General features: G+C 37.3%; 1 protein-coding gene and 1 long non-coding RNA gene across 2 annotated transcripts; both read right to left on the reverse strand.

Moving 5' to 3' along the window:
- Positions 1 to 1,689: 1,689 nt before the first annotated feature.
- LOC124170905 (testis-expressed protein 264 homolog) lies at positions 1,690 to 6,935 on the reverse strand. The gene is made up of 4 exons (XM_046549951.1): positions 6,391 to 6,935; positions 6,053 to 6,274; positions 4,251 to 4,447; positions 1,690 to 2,835 (listed from the first exon to the last, which is right to left on the reverse strand). Exons 1-4 carry the CDS (start codon positions 6,661 to 6,663, stop codon positions 2,769 to 2,771), a joined length of 759 nt encoding a protein of 252 aa, XP_046405907.1. The 5' UTR covers positions 6,664 to 6,935; the 3' UTR covers positions 1,690 to 2,768.
- Positions 6,936 to 8,002: 1,067 nt separating this feature from the next.
- LOC124171408 lies at positions 8,003 to 11,696 on the reverse strand. Its single transcript, XR_006867705.1, has 3 exons — positions 11,630 to 11,696; positions 10,826 to 10,959; positions 8,003 to 8,062 (listed from the first exon to the last, which is right to left on the reverse strand). It is a non-coding gene; the product is annotated as an uncharacterized LOC124171408 (long non-coding RNA).
- Between the last annotated feature and the right edge of the window lie 9,478 nt (positions 11,697 to 21,174).

The raw sequence follows: 21,174 nt of genomic DNA on the forward strand, positions 1-21,174 counted from the left end.
GCAAAAATGCTCCGTACAGAGAGGACGGAAGAGTCTCTTGGGGCTCAGTACAGCAGTCATGCTAAGGCGAGAACTCCATCATCTCGAAAGGGTTAATGATGCTAGCCACTACACCACCACACCTAAATGATAAAGGGGCACTACTTTTTGATAATGTAAGGCATGTTAAATGTACCACATGAAAAATAATTAACTACAGTAAATATTATATTAAAACAATGGCCCATTCAATGAAACCACAACCCATTCCGAGAAGCATTCAGCATTCCAAATGCCATAAAAAATACGGCATTGGAAAAGGCATAGCAAGGTACATTGTCTCCCCATGTCAGTGAAACTGAGACCTGAAAAAATAAACCAACCACTCCCTCCTTAAAATGCATTGGGTAAATGTATAATCCATGTTTGATTATAGCCAGCTTCCTATCTTACTAATGACAGGCATATGGCCCAAAAACCAGCTTCAATAAGTCTAATTTAATGCATTCAAAATGGCCTAACACCAACGTCCTAATTTAATGTTAACATCCTGGGAATATGCCTTCACTACTGATTAAAAATTTATTTAGAAAACATTTTGTGATGCTTTAATTTAAAAACCATTAAATGGCATAGTAAGAATACTGTTTTGTATATTATTATAAAACCTGACTTGCAAGGGGAGTGTCCAAAAACTGCGTCTCAGAATTCAATCGAACTTTGCAGTCCATCAGGCACTGTTCTCAAATCACCCCCATATGAGGTCATATAACCAATAGTTTACACAAAAATGGTATTGAATATTTACAGGTCAAATGTATTAGCTTCAGAATGGCCATAGGATTCATCATGTATCAACCAGGAAGCTATATACGAGCTGTAATTCATCCGTGTACAAGACATCTGTAAAAATGAGATCACGATAAGCATCTTGCTGGTGTAATTTGATTTTACTTCTTCCAGCATGAGAATTATCAATTCTTATGGGTAAAGCATTTGGCTTTCCAGCTATGTTTTTTTATCCTACTCCACAGAGTGCAAAAATTTCAACTTGTAAAGCAATTTGATTAAAAAAAAACTATAGGCTTGAATAGGGTGGTTTCCTATTATTTTTTTATTGCTTTAATCGAAAGATTATTACTCCTGGAGTACGTATTTCACGCTTTTAGATTTTTAAATGACAACATCTATTTTTCGCGATTAAATGAAAAGTGAAAATTTTCAAGCGCGCGAAAACGCAACGCTTAAGTATGAATGCCGGGAAATATCTCCGTACGTCGTATTTCTGGTTCCCCCTCCCGCCCGGTGAGGTGACCTTGAGGCGAGGCTTAGCGCTGATACGTCACAGGATGCTAGCGGATAGCTGAGTACCTTGCTGAATGGTAGCGCTTGGCTTAAAAAAGGTTTATTAATACCTTATCAAACGAAGAAAACTTTCCGAACTTAGCCAGTTTTAATAGGTGATTATTAAGACACGTTTCCCTGAGCTCTGTGCCTCATGCATGCATTGGTAACCTCAGACGATGTATAACTCCTATCCTCTCGTGTAGAAACTAGGTCCCTGTGACGTCATGCGGAGTGGAATCGCATGGGTGCCAATCTGGCCTTTTTCAAATGAGGATAAAATTTGACCCTTGCCATTCGTCTAAACCGGTATTTCTAAAACCAAATAATTTGTGTATTATGAATACACTAATGGTGGGTAACGAATCGCAATCAATGCCTTTCGTTTTCTTTGATGAAGGAAACTACCCTATTGTACGAATATGACCAGAATATCATATTCCAACATAAAAGGAAACCAAGTACATACATGTGTATCATGACAAAGTGTCATGTTGTGACATGGATACAACACAAATCAAAGGAGGCTTCCACATGAAAAAATGGCAAAATATCAGATGCTGTAAGACCATTAAAAAAATTACTGTATATAAAAACAAAATTAACAGTGAAAATCATGGAAATAATAGTGAACTTCATGCTTTCGTAAATGAAAAAAGGAGTAATGAAGAAAAAAATAGTGCATGTGAGGCTCTATTTTGGTACCTCTGCTTACCAATCAGACACCATACCCAATTGACGACCACATGATACATCCTACAGCCATTCTGAAGCAAATGAATTTGAACTGTAAATGTTTAGAATCATTTTTTGTTTAAACTATTGGTTGTATAACCCCATAAGGGATTGATTTGAGAACAGTGCCCAGTGGACTATGAACACCACAAAGTTTGATCAAATTCTGAGCCCCAGTGCTCTGACACTCCTCTTGTAAGGATAAAAATGAAGATATCAAACCTCTGATTCCTAACTGAAAAATGAAGAAAAAAGGACTCTGGTCATATAAAGCTTAAATTCTAATGAGCTAAAACTGAGAAACATCAAATTAAAAATTGTTACCCTTGTAAAATGGAATAAAAATAACTGACAATAAAAAAAAACATAACGGATAACTATCCCTTTGTCCCATGTAAAACGTTCATAACAGATTTGTGACTCAGACCCCACTACGGAATAAATTGTACAAATGGATATCCAATGGTCATAGGTCTGGACATAGTTCGACCATTGCTTCCTTCATAGCATTATGAAAGACAGCCACAAGGGTTATCAAGTTTTATCAACCATCTGTCATCCAAGAAATTAAAAATATAAACAAAATTATTTAGCTTAGGAAGTTCAAGTTTCATAAATTTGATAGGAACACAGCTTTCTCAATACCAATGGTGGAGAAGGCACAAAGTCTCTAACAGGCCTTTGATAGAGAAAGATCGTCATCTGCAGTTTCAATCACTTATCCCATTAACAGCTTTTCTTGGTATCATGGCTGATGCTTTCAAATGCCCATTTCCACTGAAATATGAAATACCATTAGTCTCATTTCAAAAATTTGCATTCTAGAATGGATGCATGATCATGAAAATCGCTTCTTACACACAGAATTTATTAACTGTAAATGAATCTGCACATTTTTTGCAAAAGTGCTGCAGCATTTTGCGCTGAACCTCAAAAATATCCTTTCTTTACTCTAGGCAACAAGCCAAAAAATAATCACAGCCTCAAAAAGGAAGCACATACATTACACGCATAAGATGACTGGTAATGATGGAGTGAGAGATGCAGGTATTAAGCAAACAGACATAGATATATAAAAACGAGAAGGTTAAGAATTATGTAAAAACACATCTGATCAGAGTGAGGCAAAAGAAAATTGATACTGATAAGTTCACAAAAAAAGGTGAAAGCATTTTTGGAGGGTTAACTTGAGTGGGGTTCAACTTAACATTGGACCTTTTAAAAATTTTGGGGGAAATTTGAACCTGTTGCACCACCACAGGCTATGATACGATTTTGTTGGCCGGGGGCAAGAATTAAAGAGGCTAAGGAATCGTTACAATGCAATTTTTTACCAAGTGGTCAGTAACCACGAACCCTGGATTCAGTCAAAATGGGTTGTACGTACGCAGTGAAGGATTTTTCAGTTGTTCACATCCAGGGAATGAACGAAGCATGGAAAAATTGTCCGAAGAAGTGTGCAGTTGCTAATGGAGCTTACTTGTGCTCTGATAATACAAAAAATCAATTCAATCATTCAACTATGATGAGGCTTATTAAAGATGCTCTTTTGAATGTTCTATCGTCCAACATGACCTAGGGTTTGATTGTCACTGTACATCTACATCTGTTAATTTTACATGTTTCTTGAACAGGGAAAATTATCCTCTGAGGCCACTATTTGACAGCCAATGAGTCCATATGAGGTCCTTGTAGGGCCTCAAGGCTGATTTTTATATGTCTTATGGTGTGAACGAGATATGTCAGGTACCTCAATGCAACTTTTTTTTAAATATTTCAGTATTTTTCTACTGATTATGACATGTACAGATACCATTCAACTTTTATAAGTTAGCACAAATTATGGGAAGGTTTGCACCCACACAGCCACAGTTATATGACCCAGTGACAGGTTAAGGTTTACTTTGGGGGGTTCACTGCTTTCCACAGCACCTTGGTGATAATGTCACTGGTTTGTGTCTACAAGTAGCTTTTATATATTCATAATTTTTTCAAACTCTTACTTGGTGAAATAAAAACTGTTATTGGAGAGCTACCTTAAAGACTTATCGCCCAAATTTTCCAGACATTATGGGTGTCACCATCACATAAAATTGTGTTATCGTAAAATCAAGATCCCTACCTAAATCTCTATAATATGAGCATGTAGTCTAGAGGATTGATGTTGGCCAAAATTTAGATCATATACTTACCAGCCATTAGGATGAGAGGGCATAACTCCAGGACTTTTTGTCAGGACTGGCTCTAAATACCCATTTTCATATGGGCCACTATACAAGTCTTCAGCTTCAGGAATATAAAACTCATTTTGTCTTGATAAAGGAACAACAAAATATATTTCCGAAGGACCATAAATTTCAATTACTGGGTGAGCACAAAGATTTTTTGCCTGAAAGTAAATTTAAAAAAAGAGTAAATTATGCACCAAAATAAAGGTAAAATAATCATTACTTAAAATATCATGATAAATAGATACATCCCTTGCATTCTAAAAACCAGACAACAACTCGGTAACATCAACCTATTTTAGTCAAAGATCCTAAAATTACTTTAAGTCAAGGGGAAAATAGCGATGCATAATGATAACTAGGAAAAAATTTAGTCATTTACACCTGGACAAATAAATTGGTCACTGTGTATTAGACGAGCACAACATCAGACATTGTTTGCCCTGGACATGTTCCTTGTCATGTCCACCCTACACTCAGTCAATGCAATTGTTGGTACGGAGGCATGATCCTATGGAGTAACTCACATAATTACCAATCCTACTGGTAGTTTGTCTCACCTGCTTGTCATTCTGTACTAAGATTCTCATAGGTATTTCACAACAGCCATTGGACGACAAAGAAAACAGAAATATACCCTATCGATGAATGCAAAATTCCCTTTAAAAGGTAATTTTTTTAGAAAAAAATAATGAACTAAATAATACAGATGCCCTTAGGTATTATGTTAAACAGTTATTTTCAGAACTTGAACCATTACACCATCAAAAGGCAAAAGCTGAATAATTTGAAGCAATGGGAAAATCCAGATGGACACTCACATATTAAGTAATAAAAGCATAAGACAAGCCCAGAATGATATATGAATAAAATCTGAACATCTCGTAACCATATCCCAACGAGAGCCCAAGCAAAATAATAATTCTGCATCCATACTTTGACAAGAAAGCACCACAAAGAATCGTAACTGATAATCTGGCCATTGTTGCCATAACAATAATTTTAGTCTCCTTCAAGCTAAGGAAAAGGTTGTATCATAATGTGGCTATCGAACGTAGTAGCCTAGTAGGTAGAGCAGTGCGCTACTGGTGGAGGAGTCCTACGTGAAGCCTTCTGACACCGCCAGAGCAAATATCTTTTAAGGGACAGGAAATGGCCTCCTTACCCCGAATTTGTGAAATGGCCAGAAAAAATAGTGCTAGCCCTTAATTATTCATTGCTCTGCATTACTGAAGGGATATGATTGTCGCAAATTTAGATGAACCAATTGATGCAGTGATAATTATCGTTCAAAATTACAAACTCACAACGATTTAAGGAGCACAGAAACAAATGCAACATGACCAATAAAGCGAGAAACATAACAGGAGGGTATGGGAAGAGTAGGGTGAACTTATATTCAGAAAGATGCTAGTAGACTTAACTTCATGATTAAAACAAACATTTAGTACAATTCCAGACACACTTATCCCACCCGATTGATTTGTATTTTAGTGAACCATTGCCACAATCACCGTTAAAAGTAAGAATTAAATAAGGTAACGAGGTCATATTTTAAGATACCATAACTCCAAAAAAATGGAGGCTAACTTCAGATTCCTCATATTGTGTGGCCATTGCAGTAAATAGCATTTGGATATTAACAAGATTTTCAATTTCGAAAAGCAAGAAGATCACCGAGTATTGGATTCAGCTGAATTTAATGACGGTGAAAGAGAGGAAACAATGGCTGTTGTAGAAGATAGATATCAGTGATCTATACTTACTGCAATATACGCTGCTATCCTGGGATATATTCTTGACGCAGCAAATAATAATGAAAGCGAGTTCCGGAATGGAAAGGAACCCGTAACCGCGTAGTGAATCTCAGGAAATATGAAATATCGATATCCATAGGAGTACAAGTATGATTTCATTTTTTCATCAGGTGGGATACCATCCTGGTTCAACACAGAGCCAATAGCAAAGCACAGTGGAGACAGAGATTCCTTGACGGCGAAAATAAGATCACACAAATTTCATTTAGCCGCCTTGGGTGACATTAATCAGGAAATCATAACTAACAGTTTCAGCATAACACATTATTGACAGTGACACTACATACCTTCTTGTTGCCATAAAATATCCCAATACGTGGAAAATTGGGTAAAACGCAACGAGTTTCCAAGAACAATCGACTTGCTGCTGAATATGAGCCACGAGAAAATCTATATGCAATTGTCAACTTGCCGAAAGGAGTTTTAGACGTATTTATACGAACTTCAGTCATTAAACCATAATGAAAACAAAACAAAACAGCTGCGATGCATATGCAAATCACGATTATCAAACAAATATGAATATCATATGAGTTTAATATTTTTAAGTTCAGCATCATGTACCGGCAAATTTACAAACACAACTATAACTCATTTGTTTTTGAACAACGGAACAACGAATTTGAAATGGGTCCTGCTGCGATGAACGAACGCAACGGCTCGTTGTGGAGGAATCGTTCGCAGAATTTCGTTTTTTATAATAGCTGCTGTAACTTTGTTGTCTTGACGACGTCGAGCAAAGAATGCAGTATTAATAAACATGATTAAATAAATATAATCAAGATTTGTACAAATACGTTCGCTCCTTCCAGCGAAACTCAAAATCCGCGGTATCGTCTGCTGAGCCATGAACCACGACTCAAATGTCCCAAGAGGGAACTTGTGGAACAATTGGTGAATATAGTTAGGAAAAAGGTGTTTAGATGACTCTGCGCTCTAGGAATGGGCAGAGTCCTCTGGATGGCAGTTCTCTACACTACTCCCTCATAGGGTCGAGTCGTTCCATACACTTCCACTATGGGAATTGAGACGTCCGCCATTTTAGTTCTTCCGTCTCAATAGAGTCTTATGGGGGAAAGTGATATAATGCCAGTTTTTTCATAAATACGCGATTCCTGTCGCATTTTCGGTAATTATAAATTATAATATATTCAATCTTGATGTACTGGGAACACTTTACTATCAATTTGTAAATTTTAAATCGTGAAAAATAACAAATATTCGCGCTTCAGTTAAGTTTTGATTCTTTTCACAGGACGTTTTTCTAGATATGAAACTCTCATATTTATGTCTGAAACAGGGTAAATTATTTCCAAAACTACTATTACTGCTCTCAGGGCTACTATATAGCGATTTTTTCTCGTCAAAGGAATAATTTCAGATTTTGAAAAGTCCAATATCAGCTGAGAGAGAATTGTTATCTTCTGATCGGAAGAGATGTCGCATATAATATCCGAGTAAACTTCCATGAAAACAGCGCTATGGATATTATACGAGGAATTTGAGGACAAGTCTGGTCAATTTTTAGTGCCGACAAATCGGAAATATTATCCTACCCCAAAATTAGACAAGAAAAACTACAGAAGTCACAAGCTGACATGCAATTTTTGTACTTTTCACGAGAGTTGCAGATCATAAAATATATCGTCAAAGGAGGTATATAAAGGAAAAAATCACATTTTTCCAAAGTATATAATGTACACACACCAGAAATGTTACATTTTAAGATTTCCAGAATGATTTAACAATTTCATTGAAACTAAGATTATTTACATAATGCAAAATAAACAAAATAAATAAATCTGAAGTGCACATGATGTAACATTTCTATTAAAATGGATTCAAATTAGTAGGAGAGAATGATGTACAGGTGATGACAGCTGCCACACATCTTGCATTATTCTCAATTTTGCTATGTTCCTTTACCACCCATGACATTGACTACTCGAGTATATGAACCTGTAATTAAAAATATAAATAAAATTTCGTTAATTACACCAAAAGCATTAATTCACAAGTAATTTTAATGAACAGCATCTCAGTGATACATCAAATTCTCACAATCAACAGTCATGATAAAGTTCTATAATGTGTAGATGTTTATTAAACATGCAATCACTTGTTTCTATATCATATTTCATGGTTTGAGCAATAGGAAATTAATAAATTAAATTTCAATTGGCAGACAACTTTCGGGAAATTAATTCTATTACCAAGATGGCAATCTTCCTGTCAGCATACAAAATTATAAAAAGGAATAATATGACATTAACATTCCACAACACTGTTACTCAGTGGCATATCTACGGGGGGAGGAAGGGAAAGATCCCTCCCCAAAGCCTCAGAGAAATAAAAAAATTATTTATAATTATTTTATATATTGAACTGCATCAACTAAAAGTTAAATCTTCAGTGCCAAAATGATTTCAAATGTATTTCCAGGAATGTTATTCTTCAAAAATTTTCTTGGACTGATTCGTTGTCTGATTGGGGGGGGGGGGTGCCACCCCAGGCCATCCTATCCTTCCCAAAGCATATTCCTAGTTACGCCATTGCCATTACTCCTTGACACAAATATTTCAACATTTATCAGATCATCTAAAAATATTATCAAATTGAAGACATACAGTCATATTAAACTACTCCATTGCCTAATCTCGACCATCGTATGCTCTCCCCCTTTAAAAAATATTTACATTTTAAAACATTCCAAACAGCGGAATAGGTTCATAGATTTCACATTTAATAGGTATTCTCAAACGTATCCCATATTTTAACCCCAGAATACTGTTTAGCAAAGAATTCATGTCAATGGTGAAGGTACCCCCCAATTAATGACCCTCATTATAACGATGAACACCATTTACCTATCTCCATTAACACCGTCATGGAATATATATTCCTTTAAGTACAACATATAATGTAGTAATTTGCCAAAAGGATTAAGCAATCCACACTTCTGGAAAGAAACTAACTTAAAAAGAGGAATCTTTGAATTGCAGTGCATTTATGCACAAAAAAACTAAACTTACCCATCAAAAGAGGTATTCTCAATTATGAAGAAGAGACTTGGCACTACAAAAAGCTTTGAAAGCAACTGAAGCTATACCAAGAAGGGCAAGTATCGAAGGAAAAATAAATATATTGGCCTATGCTGCTGATGTAGCCTTAAAAGCCTATAGCAAAAGTAACCTCAAATCAGTAGCCCAAGTAGAATAGTAATAAAAGTAGGATTACAGGTAATTGAAGATAAAACTAAATATATGAAAATTGGAAGAGTGGCAGAGCCTAACATTTCTCTGCTGTTATTTGGTAGTCACCATTAACTGCCAAAATGAAATAGATGAAGAGATACAAATGGGGATAAATTAAGCTAATAGATGCTACAGGAGCCTATCAAAATTATCATAGATTCAACTTCTCAATATACCAACTCCAGGTATATATCAACTCAAGATAGATAAAAATTAGAATGTATACTATCATAATACAGCAAGTGCTCTTAAATGAGGCTGAGGTAAAGACCCTAACAAAGCAGCCTTAGAAGAAGTAAATAACTGTTGGAAATTAAATATCGAGAAGGATATATGGTCCAACGTTTGACGAAGGGGTTTGGAGAATACTGAAAAACATAGAGCAGGAAACTTCATAAAACAAGATATTGTCACTGTGATCAGAAGTAGGAGAATTGCATGGCTTGGTCATGTAAGAAGAAGTGAGGAGTGTGGAGAGGTCAACCAGAGGGAAGACACCCACAAGAAAGACCAAGACTAAGATGCAATGACCCAGTGTTTGAGGGCATGGGATGAGTTGGGGAAAAGGTTGACATTATGGAGGACAGAGGAGTCTGAAGAGACAACTTGTTGGTGAGGCCAAATATCGACTTGGATTTGAGTATGGGATCATATTACTTGCAATATTTAATTTGATTAAACATGTTTTTGGCTTGAATTCCCCCCTCTCTAAGAACGACTGTTGCACTTATTTGTAATTTGATTTCAGCATTAATCTCATGAACATAATAACATTTCATACATACTAATTTACTCTGCAAAAATAAGGGGGTACTTCGTAACTGGAACTTTAAAACTTGACTGAAGGATAAAAAGCAGTGGCTTCATAGTATGTGGTTTACAATATCATTGATTAAAAAATTCAACCATGTTGCAATGACCTTTTGCAAAATTATTTTAACCATATGCTGAAGTAGAAAATTGAAAGTAAGAATTACAACTCTACAGCATGCTTAAAACACTCTGTTGTACTTCAACCATGCAGTATAGTAGGCCCTTATAATGTATTCTACTGAAGACAAAATGATTCTTTGGTGTTCTATACAACAAATACGAGAACTAAACAAGAAACCCAAAAATTATATTTAAATATGAATTATCTTCTGCATGTTTATCGATGAAGCCATAATATCTTTGGAAAAGAATGATGCCAATCTTAAAATGATAAAAATTCAGCCAATCAGTGATGTATAAAAAAAGTAAAGCTTATACTACAATTAAAGTTAAGTTCGAACTCAAAGAGAACCAATGTGTCTAATATTTATATGCCACTTTCATTATGAGGTGTTTGGCTTTTACTTTGCAGTGCACCATTTTCCTGTAGGAACTCTAATGAATTACCTTCAACAAATATATTCAAAGCTACAGACACTAACCTCAACCCTTAAGAAACAAATAAATAGCAATGTGGTACCCTATTCATACATACTGGTGAGAAAGGGTAGTTGAACGTTCAATGTCAGGGTATTTCGTGTAAAATGTAGAACTTGCCCAATCAGTAATTTTAGCATCGTGCACTAGTTCTTCCTATGTTGCTCCCTCGCCAAATGACACCCTTGGAACCTGCTTGAACAGCAGCAGCAACATGCAAGTGATAATGCAAATCAAATTTATTAATTTATTCCAATGGTAAACATTACTAATCACTAGAATATAGAATCAACGCAAAAGGAAATGGCAGAAAGTCCCCCTACGGCTTAGGATAAACACCATAAATGGATTTAGGAGTACAATATCCTAGGTTTATCGCAACATATCACTAAGAAATGCATTTAAAGAAGTTTTTACTGCAACAGAAATCATGATATCTCCAAGATATCATTAAAACCGTATTATTTTCACACAATACCACATCAGGTCTTCAATAAGTTATATCTACACATTAACAATAAGCTTCCACTCCACTCTTAATAATCACTATTTATATAAGATTTATAAAAGCACAATTAAACGCACAGGCTTAATAAAAGTAAATATAAAAGTAAAACAATAAGTTCTAGAGAAATGTACATGAATAATATACACACTGACAATAGCGCATTGAAATTGAAATGGTGTACGAAGAAATAATCAAAAACTCCTAGTTATCCATAGCCATATTTTTTTAATAACTCTCAATAATTAGGCATGAATGGTACCGTCCTCTTTGATAATCACTGAAGCCATTTCAGAAAAACCTAATTAATTATATATTTCCATATTTTACAATTAGTTACTAAGCTCGAATTCGTACCACAAGTAAATATTCGGCCAAAGATGTTGAAACTTCAAGTACACAGGAGCAGACAGCAGTATAAGCACTGGGCCACGACAAAAGTTCGGTGTTGATGTATTTTTCCGTTTTAACCAGCCCTAGGAATGTAATCCTCTTCAAACAAAACTGGAATTAAAAATTCTGAATGAGTCAAAGAAAAGATTAGTCGCAAAAGCGACTCGTCGAGATTTTAATTGCATCCTAAAATTAAGCATTCACACTACTTCGAAATATAATAGTCATTCTTCTCATGAACAACACACAAATAAAGCAATGAAAAGCGGAGTTTCGTCCACTAATATGTATCCGGATATGCAGATTCTAAAACGTAATTGTCTTTATTGTTGTAAATGACCGTAAGGTTACTTCATACCGGCATTGACAAAAACAAATATTTTTATTGAATAAAAAACTAGCAGCACTAATAGTTATTGTTACACTTTCTGGTACGTAGTAAAGAACTAAGTCAATCATCTCTGCAATCCAGACTAAATATTATATTTTAGTCACCTATTTTCACATATTCCATTGATGAATAGAAAACATACAAGCACAAAAACACTCGTCAAGAACCTCGCCGGATTATCTGAACCGGAATACATATTTTTTTAAATTACTACTTATACACAGTTCAAACCTAATAATTGGAATATGTGGATCAGCACTATTAAAAATTTAAGGTAATAGTATTAAAGGAACCATTATGTGTAGAAAAACTTACCTCACGTAGGCGGGAAGACGTTGTTTGGTGTCACTTGTCCCTTCGGCATATTTGAAGCCATTTCGCTCTTCTCTCAATATTTTGTGGGAAAATAAAATTTTTAAACACGTCCTTGGTACTAATGGAGCAATTAGGAGCCGAACTACAACCTATTGTGCCGTATTTCTACTACAAATAACGGAAAATCTTGCCGAGCAACTGCCAGCCACATTCACTTTCATAACGTAAACAACGAGTGCAGAGAACAAAGATGGTAGGATGCGACGACTCAACTTTGTAGTGTATTATCAACAATCCAGAGGACTCTGGGAATGGGGTCGCCACTCGGCAAGTATAGAAATCAAATCTAATTAAGCGGGGTGCTACAAAAAAGTATTTTGGCCTGTCAAAATGCGTTTGTGCCAAAATTATTATGTGCCTGTCACGATAAGGTACCAAGTAAGGAATCTATTATATGAAAATTTTTGTGACATTTTATAATTTTTAGAATAAAATACCGCTCTACTCCATTAAGAGTACAAATGGTGAAATAAGTACCAACTACTTCCTCGATGGGAAACGGTGCGGGTATGGGAATTTACTTACTATTAGCAGTGCTTTCCTGTTTTTCTCAAAATTGAGCAATCCTATTTTATTATTTATTTCGGTTTTTCTCACCTGTTACAATATGCAGTTCCCGTGACAAAGGTTTGATTGGAAGACAATATTCAAATTTACATCTCTACATTGAGCTAGATATATAGTCATAGCCATTGACTTAGCTGATGAATGTAGGAGCGTTCTTCGTTGAAATTAAATGGGCTTACAAATTTATTCAGAAGGATTTAAAGGGGACGTGGTTTATCTCAAATCATGTCTCAAAAGATAGCCTCATTTTCGTTCACCTGCGATTTGTTGGCGTTTTTGAGGATGTGGTGATCATCCCAATTGGGGCTCCAAATAGACAGCGACCATGACCTATTTAGACAGTTAACACTCCATGCATGGACATGAATGGCTTCACATCCAGAGCAGACCTAGGTCTCCGAGGACCCAGGCAATTACCATCGAATACGCGGAAGCAATATCCAGGGTAGGAATGGATAAATATTGGAGAAGGATAATTATTTTCTCCATATTTGTGTAAATGTGGTAAGGCCACATCTTTTCATGATCCGCATGTAGCTGGCCGTATATGTGCTCTCGGACTTTTAGACGGATATCTATAATATTTGTGATTTCGCTTAAAATAAATATCCCAAAACTTTCCAAATGTTGTTCATCATATTTGCTGGAGACGCTTTTCTGACGTTATGGGCAGCATTTTTCGGCCTATTGTATTGGGGAACAACCAATTTGCTGTCTTAGATCTGAGACATATTTTTTACTAACTTTTGGCCTCGGGGTAAAAAATAACATCAGAATTCATCTGTCGCGTCTACTTTTTAAGCTACGTGATACCCTCTTTTTGTCTCATATGTATTACAAAATTTGCATGTGTAGGAATGTAAAGGGAAATCCTAATTCACATTACTGCCCATACAGAATGATATAATTTATACAAGGGTTACATACAATTACTGCAAGTTAAAATTGCGATCAATAAAATAGTGACTTTTTTTACCAAACTATAAATATAAATACTAAGGTAAAACTTTTCTTCTCTAAATTTTTCTGGAGTGCTTAACCCGTGGATATTCATCTGTGACAATCTATTTGAGAGGGACTCAAATCTTATACCAAATCATTGGACTCATGCTGGTCAAATCCCTCACGAACGGAATCATCTTCAATGTCAATACATTCGTTATTGGGGTAACTTCGATCTTCACTAGATTCGTATTCTTGCATTTGCATGGAGATGAAATAAGATACTTGGATACTGGCACTGGGATCTCAGCTAGATGAAGAACTGGGGGTATAAATGATGATAAACCAGGATAGTCTATTTAAAATTTGATTTTCTTTTTCAGTACACACTTTTATTGCTTTTAAAAGGCAGCAACACGAGTGACCTTTGGTTTCGTTTTTCCAACGTACCATTGAGGACTTAATAAATGCTAGTCGTAATTTCGTTTGAGCCTTTTTTTTAATATGTACCTAAACGGCTGGTGTCCTAACACGCCCTGCCACACGCTTTTTAGGCGGCTTGTGGGATAGTTTGTAGATGTAGACACCTTTTCTCTTCCTACAACCTTTTGTGTTCTATATTATACTATCTATATATTATACTATCTATATATTATAATATATAGATAGTATAGAATATTCTACTATCAGCGCAGTAGTGGGTTCAGGACGTTGTTTTTGGGGAGGGTTTATTACTTATCGCGGCGCCTGCGGTAACGGGGTCGACAATTAAGACCGATATGTGGAGGGGTTATAGTGGGCTAGCTGACTTAGGATATCACCCTGACGTCAACCACTCCGTAAACTTTGTGAAGCCAGGGGAAAAGCTAGCTCACACCCAGACTGTAGAAAATTTGTGGTCGACCTTGCAGAGGGATATGCGGAGAAGAATTGAGAGAACATTTATGGAGTTCATCGGGACAAATTTAGTGGAATATGTGAGGAGAAGTAGGCACCATTCATAGGGGGAATTCTACGCTGATGTTTTGAGAGCGCTGAAATAATTTTACCCAAATAAATACAATATTGGCAAGGTTTTTGGCTGCTCGAGCACTCGATCTCGAACTGGGTTGCGCATTATCTTTTTCTCCTGAACCCTTGTTGTGTTCTCATGAACAAGTTTGGTGAATCTGTGTTTCATTGGTGAGCTGTCAACAAAGTGTTCGAGGACTTTGCATTAGATGGACATTAAAGATATCGATCTGTAATTAGATGGTTGTCCCTTGTCTCCTCATTTGAATATTGGCGTTACATTAGCATTTTTCCGGTCATCAGCTACTTCGTACTGCTTGATGGATTTACTAAATATTCACAGCAAGGCAATTTCTGAGGCTTGTTCCTTCTACACGCGAGAAGGAATTTCGTTTGGACCAGGTTATTTATTTGGACTGAGCGATACATTTTCTATTAATGTCAAGAGGAGGCATCTTTCGTATGCAGAGATTGCCAAATGTCTCGGATGAGTTCTCAGAAGGCTGAGCTAACACGCTATTTAAGTAGGAATTTAATAATTTGGACTTATCGGAACTGTTCGTTGACACATCTCCATTATCGTTTCTTAGCGAACATACGATAGTTTTATCTTGAACGTCCCTAACATAGGACCAAATGGCTTTTGGTTTATCCCGTAACTGCTCTACAAGTGTTTTTCTTTTAAAATTCGTCAATGCATTCCTGAACGCTTCCTTCGTGGTGGATTTAGACAACCTATATTTTTTATTGACTTGCGTTCATTAGCGGATAACTTAGTGCTGACTTTTTTCATTTTAGCATGGAATGCTCTCTGTCGCCTCAATGATTTTCTCACTTCCGCGACATACCATCTCGGTTCGCTACCTTCTTCTTTATTTTAATAGGGACATACCTTATTATTTTTGAAGTTACCAGCGAAAGAAAAACTTACCAAGTACCTTATATATTCAACTTACCGTAAAACCCTTACACCATAAAAGCTTATATGGTCTAAGGTAAAACCCATTCATGCCCCTCACTACTCCTCGCGTCCAAACCTTTCCGAGGTCAGTGCGCTAGGAAAAACAAGTTTAGCATGGCTTCAAGGAGATAATGCACATAAGAGACGAGGATACAACTTCCCTAAAATACTTCAGAAAGGTGGTACAGGTTTTCAACCCTTACCTGCCTTCGAACCTTTGTACACGGCTTTGATGTTCGGACTCATTAACCCCCCTTTGAGCCACTCACCTCGCTTCCCTTAGCGCCCAGCGTGTGGCCATCCTTTCTTTTATTCCCATCTACTGTTTAAAGTATACCGGGACTAGCCGCGGTGATAACTTTTACGGGAGTCACCCGCAATGCACAATCGTGCGAAAGATCCACAGAGAAAAAAATCATTCGCCTTGACCGGGATTCGAACCCGGATCCCCCGATTTCCGGCCGAGTGCTTTAGCCAGTTAAGCTACCGAGGCGAAATTCTTCCCTGTGAATATTTTCGGACACTAACCTCGACCGGAAATCGGGGGATCCGGGTTCGAATCCCGGTCAAGGCGAATGATTTTTTCTCTGTGGATCTTTCGCACGATTGTGCATTGCGGGTGACTCCCGTAAAAGTTATCACCGCGGCTAGTCCCGGTATACTTTAAACAGTAGATGGGAATAAAAGAAAGGATCCGGGTTCGAATCCCGGTCAAGGCGAATGATTTTTTTCTCTGTGGATCTTTCGCACCCATCTACTGTGTTTACATGTTTTTACATTTCTTTGCCGTTTACTAAGAAGACCTTCAATTTTGGAATTTCCGTTTATCTACATTATTATCCCTTACCCTAAGCTCATTCCTTAACCATTGTCGCTGTCGAAAATAAGTTTCTCCAAGTCATTTACTATTCCAATTCAGTGGAAAATTTAATGAGAGCAAGGTGCATCCCGTAAAGTAGTGTCCTCATACTGCAAAATTAAAGAACGAAAAGTTCCACGGAGGAAAATCGTGAAAGAGAGGGACCAAAGAACCTGAGAGAACGCGATTGAGGTATTATCGCCAATATTAACCCCTTAACTGGGGAGAGCGACGCGGACTCCGCTCCCCATGTGGGGAGCGCGACTATAGTCGCGCGTGCCGTCGCGTCGCAATGTTACGCGGAGAAGGCGTGAATATTCATTCTTTATGCATCATTGCATGTTTATTGCTTTGTCAGAGGTTCTATACCAATATATTATAAGTATATTGCCATTTTTGTGCAATAGCTTTACTATAAATTTTTTTCGAAAACAGCATCTTCGAAAATCGGTGGATTTGCTCCCCACCAGGTGAAAGATAAGGATATTTCTGCCCCCAACCAAGGGGTTAAAAGAAGTTTTTGGAAAGTGTGAACGTGACTTGGTTATTGACACCAAAAAAGTTGTGTTCAATACGGTATTTGTGCAGGTGTGAGTGAGATTACAGCACAAAACGTAACGAAAGGAAGAAGAGAAGATTCCGATGGTGAGGTGTCGTCGCCGAAAAAAAAGTCGCTGACGATCGCGCATTATGCTTGACGAGTTCTCCCAAGGAGTTATTCGGCAATACGTGCATTTATTTAACCACAAAAAGAATTTCTGACAATTATCATAGCACTGGACGGGTTAAAGTCGGATATAGAGGATTCTCCAGGTGTAATTCCAGAGGTGACCTGAAAAGACTGGGGTTCTCATTCCTAAAATTAAAAAAATAAGCCCGTGCTATCGGAAAATACGCGAGTGGTAAATCAATGATTTTATTTCCTACGAACCAAGAAAATATTGTGAGCGTCATGCTGGATGGTGTGTTATTGCGAAGAAACTTGGTGCCGCGTTAATCATATTATTAACATTAAAGGGCTAATATTGGATTGAGGACCGAGTGATGGAGGAATTCATGGAATCCATTATCCATTTGGTAACTTGGGCGACGAAAGCAGCAGCACTTGTAGTAGCAGCGATGAGGGGGTAAAAATTGTACTTCATTTCTTTTCATGGCCCATTAGGTCAAGACAAGATCAAAATTGCTTACTAGTATTCTATACATGTGTATATTAATTTCTATATTCCCATGTCATGGTCCAATATCTGCGGTGTTAGGAAGCAGCAATGATTTATTTAGTGCTGCATTATAATTGCTTGTTTGAATTGAAGACTGATAGATAAAGTTTGCTGTATTATCGTTGTAAGGTAGAGGAATAACGTTTCATGAATTTGTTGATAAGAGTTGGATTATCGTTACTGCTTGAAACACACTTTTATTGGCAATGTAATGTAGAAGCAAATACTTAAAATGCTCAAGAAATGGGTAGAGTCGATTGCATTTCCTTATTCCGCGGTCGGAGCAGACTCAACAGACTTGCACGCCTTCCCCGGCACAGCAGCCTTACTTCCCGGGAACTGGCAGTGGCCCGGCGCCGCCCCGTTTGGCAACATGGCATTAATAGAATTTATTAACATTTAAAAATATCAATATTTATATAGATGATAGAAAAATTACAAATAAATCAAAAAGTGTTTCTATCAATCTTATTTTTTCTTTCGGGGTAAACTGTAGATAATAGATAATATTTAAACATTTTCACTAGTTAACAAGAAAAATGCGTTCTAAAACGTGAAAAAGCAAGTTTATTTATCCTAAATATGTTTGCATGTTATTGTGGAAGATGAATGCTATACACCAATTAGTTTTCCCTCTACTGAGTTACAAAGTTCATGAAGTTGACAAAACGGCTAATTGTATGGTGCGCGGAGTGGACTCGCGTGTCTACATATGTGAATTTTTCATAATATAAAAAGGAATTAGAGTTAAGAATGTAATTATCTATAAAATAACGTATTATTCATTATTTTAGCATGCATTGAAGCCCTGTTATAAATTTGCAAAGTACAGCGGCACATCATTTCGAAGCCGCCTCGCCTCGCCAACATTTCTGTTGTTATTGTACTACACTAGTCTTAGCCTTTTTGGCTGTCTCCAGTGGGGTTCTAATATTTTCGTTTCAGGTAAGTTTTGCCATGTTTGCTTATAGTTTTGAAGTTGGAAAACTATTTAGGGAGAAGGGATATGGTTAGGGAGGAATGCGGAATTAGGGGATTTCGACGCCTGCAGTAGCCGACCTGGCTAGACCGCCCCTGGCTGTGGGTAAGAAAGGGTTAAGAGAGGAGCGAAGTAACAGCATAAAGTAAGCTCCTACGGACTTCCAGGGCTGAAGTTGACAACAACCGTTATGTTTCGCGGGTACTGTACCCACTATTCTATAGCCACTGCAGATCTCGCGTAGCGGAAGCAAGTACAAAGTATTGAAGGCAGGGGCGGTCTGGCCAGGTCGGCTGGTCGGCAATCGCCGAGGGCCCCGAGCACAATGTGTGAGCCTCTTACCTCTAGAAGCTCTAGAACCTCTAGAATTTGACAGAGAGAGTCACTGGAGCATGTGAACATGGCGGGCGACCGTGGGTGAGGAGGAGGGAGAGGGGAGGGGGAGGGGAGGGGGACGGCCTCAGCCGTCTGTTGCGCCGCGTCGCGCGAGCCGCATCGCTTAGCGCCACTCTTGGCGCCAGGCTGCGCGGGCCGCAAAGCCTAAATGGTGAAAGACACGCAAGAACGGACGAAATTTTTGTCCTACTGTTCATAACTTAACCTGATTATCCTTATATTGATAGTTTTCGCGAAATCGTACGACAAATTAAGGGTGTTGGTATTTAGGCGCCTCTCGCTAACTAATTATTTAAAAAATTTCGAAAATTATTTTTTCGCCTATGCTTGTATACCCGAGGGTCATCGAAATCCGGTTGACGATTTTGAAATTAAAAAAAATTTTTTTTGGGACAGCCTACCCACACTACGCTTCCGTCTATTTTGGGGCTCATATGAAAGGTGCGTGAAAAGAAGACTCAAATTACTCGAACCACATTTTTTTGCAATAATAAGATTTTAAGTATTCATTTGTTACTTTATTTACAGCTAGCTCTGTGTAAAAAAAAATTAAATAACATAATAAATAAAATGATGATGTGGGAAGATAACAGAGAACCTGATGCTTTTTTGAAAGAGTTATTCGAAAACGTTACTAAAAAATCTTTCGTAACATTTATTTATGTAAAAATATGGTATATCATTGTATTTTATATTGTTCTCATGTTTTCATTATAAGCCTGATGATAGTTTTAAATAAACTGAAACGTTGGCTAACAACTTTTTTGCATCATATAAATTGACCTATACTCCAAGAATCATTATACCACTAATATTTTCCAGGGGAGGACCCCCGGTAAAGAGGGCCATCACATGCCCCAGCCGATGGCCCCAAATCACTCCAGACCACTCCTCCTTAAGGGGACTCATCACTCCCTCTCGACCGGTCATCTTGTCCTTTTTTCACGACGAATTTCTCTTCCAAAACTTAAAATATGGTCTTGAAATTCTCAGGAGGATGTATAGAGCCCTTTGTCACTTCCATATAAAAATTTCTCACCCGAGAAAATACTGAGGAAGAATTTTCAAAGCTGGAACAAAATCAAGCGTATGTTTAAGCCACGAATATTAAAATAGAGGATCCTCAAGTCGACCTCACAATGCGTTCACAACCACCGCGCATTTAAATGGGTTTGCAGAAGTCGCTACTCGCGTCGCTGACGGAAAAATGATACCAAAGTCCTCTGTATGGTAATTCTCTACGACTACACTACCCCCTCATAGGGTTCTGTAGTGTATTATCGACAATCCAGAGTACTTTAAATTCATCCGAGTTTCACGGGGTAATAAGGCATGATTAGGGGTGTCAACCATAATTTACATTCATGATGATGTGATTTATCAAAGCCATAACTCTCTTATGGAATTCCTTGCATTTGCAAAGACCATACCTACTGAAAAATATTGTAAAAATTGGATCGCATTGCACTCATCCCCGCGCCTCGGACATTGTTGAAAGCCGACTAAAATGTGACCGAAGTGGCGACAGAAATCAGCCTTCTGCGAGATGGAACTGGGCCTTCTAAATGCAGTCTACTTGGTTTAAGTGTATGATTGCGAAATTTTTAAGAGTCATTCGTCGCGAAAAAAAGACTGATAAATTGGGAGTTCTGCGTTGGCTCACTACCTAGGCAAAAATCGTTGCTTCAAATCATCGCGATTTCCCATTTCCTTACTCGACCTGGGTTATGGTTTGCTCAAAGCTTTCCGTGTATTATCAAGTACCTAGGAATTAATTTTTCAGGCATTACAAGACATTAATAATTTTA

Source organism: Ischnura elegans, chromosome X, assembly GCF_921293095.1.
Source record: "Ischnura elegans chromosome X, ioIscEleg1.1, whole genome shotgun sequence".
Classification (NCBI taxonomy): Eukaryota; Metazoa; Arthropoda; class Insecta; order Odonata; family Coenagrionidae; genus Ischnura; species Ischnura elegans.

What these genes read in the sequence shown, in the direction of transcription:
- LOC124170905 (XM_046549951.1), bottom strand. Translation starts at nt 6,663, where the DNA reads ATGATGCTGAACTTAAAAATATTAAACTCATATGATATTCATATTTGT. An exon ending in TATTTTATGGCAACAAGAAG is followed by an intron (nt 6,275 to 6,390) that starts GTATGTAGTGTC and finishes TTCGCCGTCAAG; the next exon opens with GAATCTCTGTCTCCACTGTG. An exon ending in CCCTCTCATCCTAATGGCTG is followed by an intron (nt 2,836 to 4,250) that starts GTAAGTATATGA and finishes TTCATATTTCAG; the next exon opens with TGGAAATGGGCATTTGAAAG.